A 6176-nucleotide genomic window follows, 5' to 3' on the forward strand; every position below is an offset into this window, starting at 1 on the left:
AGCCGCAGATGATGCGTTCAGGGCCAGCTCAGAAAATACCGCTATAGCAGAAAACGATCATGCCTAAAAACTGAGAACCTTCCATAAGTCTGTATTTCTGAGTAAATAAATCTAAACAAATCTAATCGGGGTCACACTTTGTTGAATAGGGAAGCCTCTAATTTAACAGGACTTTATGGCTGAAATGTTTCCAACACATTGTTCTTTGTTAATAAAGCTTTTCTAGCTGTTTGTTTCTGGATCACCTCTTTATAAAAACTATGAGCTGAACAGAAACAGCCCTGCTGCCAGTGAAACAATGGATGGAAAGCAGAGCTTTTAACCACAGGGACAAAACTTTGAACATGCTGAGAGACACAGAGTTCAGATCTGTGTCTTTTTAAATTACAAATGGAAACTGTTTTTTATATTGTAAATATAGATAGATATAGATATATTGTAACTCTAAATATAGATCAGAAAATCAAACATCAATAATCTATTTGCCTTTATCTACAGAAACTCTTTAGTTTTCCAGGTTTACATCCAGCCTCTTTAGGAAGAAAAGTCAGAATTTCATCTAAAAACACGAAGAAGAAAAAACGGATATTTTCTGTTCCTCCGTCCATTTTTAAGGACTTTTAGTTCTGTTTTTTTTTTATAAAGGCTTTACTTTGATAAAAAAAAAATACTTTATGTTCATTTTATTGTGTGTTTAAATGTTTCTTTTTTCTGAATCATTTTTGTTAAAGTGAATATATTCAAACTGAGTTCTGGGAGTTTTATTTTATTTTATTTCAAGCAGTTAATAATCTTTAAAGCAGTCAGACTGTTGTAGCTAAAAACTTTTTCATTTCATCTTTTTAGGCCATTCTTTCTGACTCTTTATCAAACTAAACAGTCTATTTTTTTAATATAAAACAAAGAGTGAGTGAGTGAAGCTTCCCTGTATGCAGATGACTGAGCGCTGTGGTGCTGATTAGTTTCCATCCTGTGATTGGTGGCTTCATGTCCAACAGGAAGATGTGAACAGAGGTTAAAAGCTGCTGCAGGACTGCAGACATCGGTAGGAAGCTGAACCACAGCCATGGCTCTGCTCAACCTTCTTCTCCTTCTGCTGGGGCTTGGTGAGTCAGGACCTGCTGTGGACACGTCCAGTGGACACAGACCTTAGTCTACATGTGGTTTCTGAATGTCTCATTGTGCTTCTTTGTCCTTAATAGCAGAATTATGAGTTTTAGTTCTCTGTGTTTCAGGATATAAACCTCATCTCTATGCTGACATGTTTTAGTTTTCAATGCTTCTACGACGTCTTTCTGAATTTAACTGTGATGTTAGAACCTGGTTCTGCTGAGAACATTTTTCCTGGACTGTTTGAAAAAGCCAACCTTCTTCTGCAGGTGTTCCAGTGAGCTCCATCCATCTGGAAAAGAGAATCATTGGAGGTCACCCATGTAATAACAATGAGCGTCACTATCATGTTAAGCTTATAGCGGAAAAACAGGAAAATAATCTAATAAAACGTTCTCGCTGTGGAGGCTCCCTGATCAGCGATCAATGGTTCCTGACTGCAGCTCACTGCTGGAAGTCTGGAAGGTGAGACAGGGACACTGTTAATGAAAAATCACCAATGATTGAGTTCTTATGTCTAATAAATGTGTTTTATTGTCACAGGACTCATACAGCATATTTAGGAGTTCATCCTAAAGGGGCTCAAGAAGAGGAACATGTTGTCACTGAACATCATATCTATACAGACAACAATGGTAAACATGACATCATGCTGGTGAAGCTGCCAAACCCAACAACAATCAAACCTATACAGCTGACTGATTGTGAAACTCCCCTCAGTGTGTAAGTCATGTTTTTAATTAAACTAAAATGTTGTTTCTGAGCTTCAGGATGAGGCATAATTCATCCAGGAGGATATTTCCAAATTCTCTAAGGCTTAGTTTTATTATTTCTAGTTTTGTTCTTCTTATCTTTCAGAGGAACCGAAGTCCAGATCGCAGGTTTTGGATTAGTTGAACCGGGCCCTAATGATGAAAAATGTAAGATTAATGTTCATGTTTCTCACTGTTTTTCTCATGACCTCAAAAGGATTAAGATTATTTAAATCAGCCAACAGAGTTTCTTTAACTTAAGATCAACAGAAAAATCAGAAATAAACTGAATATCAGTGGCAGAAAGTGAAGAAATCTGAATAGAACATGAATATTAAGACAGGCTGATTATCTGTTTATGCTTCTTTTCAGATCATAACCCGAAGATGAATCCATCTCAGCTCTATTGTGCCGACATGAAGATTGTGGAAAATAAGGAGATGCCAGAAAAAAAAAGAAATAAGAGACTGTATCAGTACTGGAAATGTGCTGCAAGCTCTACGCAGGACACAGTCCGGGTTGGTCTTTTATCGATCTTCTTAATAAAACCTAAACCTTGTTGCTGCGTTTCACTAGAATCTGTGACTAAAGGACTGAAACCCTTTGTTTGTGACAGGGCGTCTCTGGGGGCGGATGGGTCTACCAGGACAGACTCTATGGTGTTCATTCCTTCACTGGAGATTCAAAAACTGCCTGTAATAAACCAGTTGGTTTCATGGATGTCTGCGAGTACAAGGAATGGATAGAGGAGACTATTAATCCTGGAGCTAGAAACCCTGGTTTCTAGGAGACGTTTTGGAAGAAATTACGCCAGAGATTTTTGTGTTTTAACTGTCAGTAAATGACAACATTTAAGTTTATCTAAATGTTCAGTTTATTTTGGCTTCATTGAAGTTTTCTTCCTTTCCAGCTGAACAATTGATTCTCTGAGTATAAATGTTGTTCTGTTCAAGTTAAACTGTGAGAACATTTCATTTATGAAGAAGTAAAGCTTCTGTTTTGCATCCTTGTACTCAGCAGCAACAATAACCACTGTTACATAAAAAGACAATAAATTCAGCTTTGATCAGATCATCACATTCATTTCTTTTCTGGTTATTAATGAGGAAGACAACTGATTTTTCTGTTTTCTACAAAATAGTTAGAAGCATTTTTAGTTTTAGGTTTAGTAAATGCTATTTTCCTTTAAACGTTTTAATTTCTTCTTCACTTTTAACCTGCTGCTGTTAAACTCAGTAATAAAAGCATCAGACTATTAGTTCATTTAGAAATAATGACGAGTTTTGGACGGTCAGGTCTGTTACTTTAAACTGAACATTTCATGATAATAACTTTAAAGCTCAGAGGTTCTTTAATATGAAAAATAAATAGTTTTTGTCTGTTTAGTGAATAAACCAGAGAAAACTGATCCCAGTAGAAAGATCCTGGATTAAAGGTTGATAGTTTAAAGGACCTAAAACAAAACAGACATTTATCTAAATAATCAAACAATAAAGACACTTAGAAGAAGCTCAGAGAAGGAAAAGGTCATGAAGTCCATGCAGAGAGTCAGAGATGGAGCAGGCAGACAAACAGCTGAAATAGGAACAGAAAGAGGCGAGCAACCTCTGCTGCCTGAAAGGAGGGTGGCTGATGGAGGAAGACTAATAAACCCAAACATCCAACAGAAAACATCTCTAACTGAACCAAGAAGAGTGAAAAGAAGCAAACAGTAAAAATAATTGAAAAGTCAGGAAAACAGCTCTGGATAAAAATTAGATGAACTTGTAAAGGAAAGATGTAACCCTAAAAAGGAAAGCAGTGAAGCTTTGGTCAAACGCCATAAACTGTTAAACATTAGTAAAAACAGTTTTTGAAATCTTCCTAAAAAAGGACAATAAAATCTAAGTTTCTTGCTTTGATCCATTTTATGTATTTAGTTTTATTTAACAAAGCAAAAGCATAGAGATGTTTTGCAATAAGAGGATGGATGAACCACTATGGGATGGTGATATTTCTTATATTTAGAGATATTTAGAGCAGGTCAGAGGATCAGTGACCCAGAAGGAATCCTGTCTCTGCTCTGCTTAACAGGAAGAAGAAACAAACCGACAAAGAATAATGTGGCTTTAAGAGTCACTCCCTGACATCTCTCTCTAAGACTAAACAGGCTGACAACAACCAGGCCTTCAGCGGTTACTGTCAATATTTTATTTATTAATTAATAGTTATTTAGAATCATTCTAATCTTCCCTCTACAACCCCCCCCCCCCCCCACCCCCATGATTACTAAGTTCATTTTTTTTTCTGTTTGATCAGCAGCATTTAGAAAACTAATAAATTTAAAAATAAAAAAGGGACTTGAAATAATGGGGATCAGCCACCTATAGCAGTAGTTATCAAACCATCAGAGGCTGTGATTTGGAGGGAAAGTCCAAACACTCCACGGTTCTCAGCTAGATTTCCATCTAATCCATTCTGCACTGTTCTGCCATGAATACAGAGGAGGATTTCTGTTCAAACAGACCCTAACCCTAACACCAGGGGGCAGCAATGTACCCTGCATGAGTCTAATTATTCCCTGGTGAGGCATGGATCATTTCCTGGCCCATATTTAATAGGCTTGGGCCTATTTTTCCAATGTAGGTTTAAATCCTGACCTTGAAAAAGTTCAGTTTAGGCAACACAGGGAAGCGGAGCAGGGAAGCGGCTTTGGTTGGAATTCCAGTACATCAATGGTAAAGCTGTCTTGATGATGTGAATCTCTGCGAAAGTATGTCTGCACCTGACAAAAAATAAAAGCAAAAAAAGGATTGTGTTAACCTTCAAAACAAACCCAATACATATATAATTCACTATTTATATTTACTAGTTTATATGACAAAAATAGAATTGTGTAAACATTCAGAGCACACCAAAATGTTCAATTTTGTCATGATGGGTTCACAAATGGAGACCCAGTTATGCAGAACACCACTGACGGACACAGGGATGGAAGGTTTAACAGTTTATTAAGCACAACACACAGAATGTACTGATTCTGGTTCGGGCCTGGATTCTGGTTTCACCAGTCTGCGTGAGAGACAGCACAGTTATTGACTGTTGACAGGGTTTGATTTCCAACGATGCACTGATTGTACCTTGAGGGTTCTTGAGGTTCTCTTTTGGGAGAGTCACTGTTGGTTCTGGAGAGGTGTTTATCAGCAGAGTCCGTTTGCTGCTTCAGCGTCTCACGTCTAGCTTGAACAGACCTTGGCTTTGGTTTCCCAGCTCTGGTCCAGAGCTGCTTGGGGGTTCTCTGTGAATCTTCAGGGTTTGGCTCAGAGGGTCGGCTCGGCAGGTTAGCTCTTCCAGAGCTTTCACAGAGGAGGCTCGGGTTTCCTGGAAAACAGAGACAGTAGTTAGAATCCAACCTGGATTCAAAGTCATGGAGATACACTGAGGATCTAGGCTTTAGCGCTGACCAACTGGAACAACACTGCGGCGTTGAGGCAAGGTCTGAAGACAGCTTATGTAGTGGATCCTCTGATGATCTTAATGAGCTGCAGCTGTGCAGGAGGCTCCCTCAGAGGATCCACGGCGGACTCTGCTGGAGAAAGATGGGATTTTCTCCAGCTCCCAACAAATTTAAATATACTAGAAGCCAATAATATGATACATTTTTCCAATTTTTACTTAAAAAATGATTAACTCACCTGTGAAGCAGTTACACCTGCTGCAGCTTGCTGTACATCATTCTCTGCAAGGCTTTCTTGCTACATGTCCTGCAGGCTCTCATTTCGGGCCTTCTTTGATGATGGGTCCGCATCCTGCTGGGTTGAGTCATCTGCACTGCCACCAGCCTCTTGCTGTTGATCAGTAGCCCCACCAGCCATTTCATCCACAACACACTGCAGCGTAGTCCGGGCATCCCCCTTCTTGTATGAGTTCAAGTAACGGTCTTTGTGACGAGCATCAACCATTCATGGATTGACATAGAGTGGTTCATCTTGCACACCATGAAAACAATTGCAAACAGCTTCTAGCAGAGTTTCATCAACCTATGTGTCATGCAGGGCAAACTAGGCACACCAAACTCTGACGTAGCTTTAGGCATGTTGCATGCATTGTCCCTTACAATAGCAACTTCTCCTTGGAGATTTTCCAGCTTTTAAACCTGTTTTCAAATGCACATGTAAGAGCTTGAGCTGTATGAGACCCACAGCACTCCCATGAATGAAGCACAGCCTTATTTAGCTCAAAATCAGGATCTAGCCATTGCACTGTAGAGCTCAGCATGCTAACTTGGTTAGCATTTGAAGGCCAAATCTGAGTTGTGAAACTTATATCTACAGC

At 39.0% G+C, this 6176-nt stretch overlaps 1 protein-coding gene across 1 annotated transcript; it reads left to right on the forward strand.

Annotated features, from left to right (window-relative positions):
- The first annotated feature begins 957 nt into the window (after positions 1–957).
- LOC119774875 (kallikrein-7-like) lies at positions 958–2941 on the forward strand. Its single transcript, XM_038272590.1, has 6 exons — positions 958–1106; positions 1380–1575; positions 1654–1833; positions 1969–2030; positions 2235–2380; positions 2479–2941. Exons 1-6 carry the CDS (start codon positions 1067–1069, stop codon positions 2647–2649), a joined length of 795 nt encoding a protein of 264 aa, XP_038128518.1. The 5' UTR covers positions 958–1066; the 3' UTR covers positions 2650–2941.
- Positions 2942–6176: the final 3235 nt, after the last annotated feature.

The sequence above is a fragment of the Cyprinodon tularosa genome, unplaced genomic scaffold (genome assembly GCF_016077235.1).
Source record: "Cyprinodon tularosa strain WSP-4 unplaced genomic scaffold, ASM1607723v1 ctg839, whole genome shotgun sequence".
NCBI classification, from domain to species: domain Eukaryota; kingdom Metazoa; phylum Chordata; class Actinopteri; order Cyprinodontiformes; family Cyprinodontidae; genus Cyprinodon; species Cyprinodon tularosa.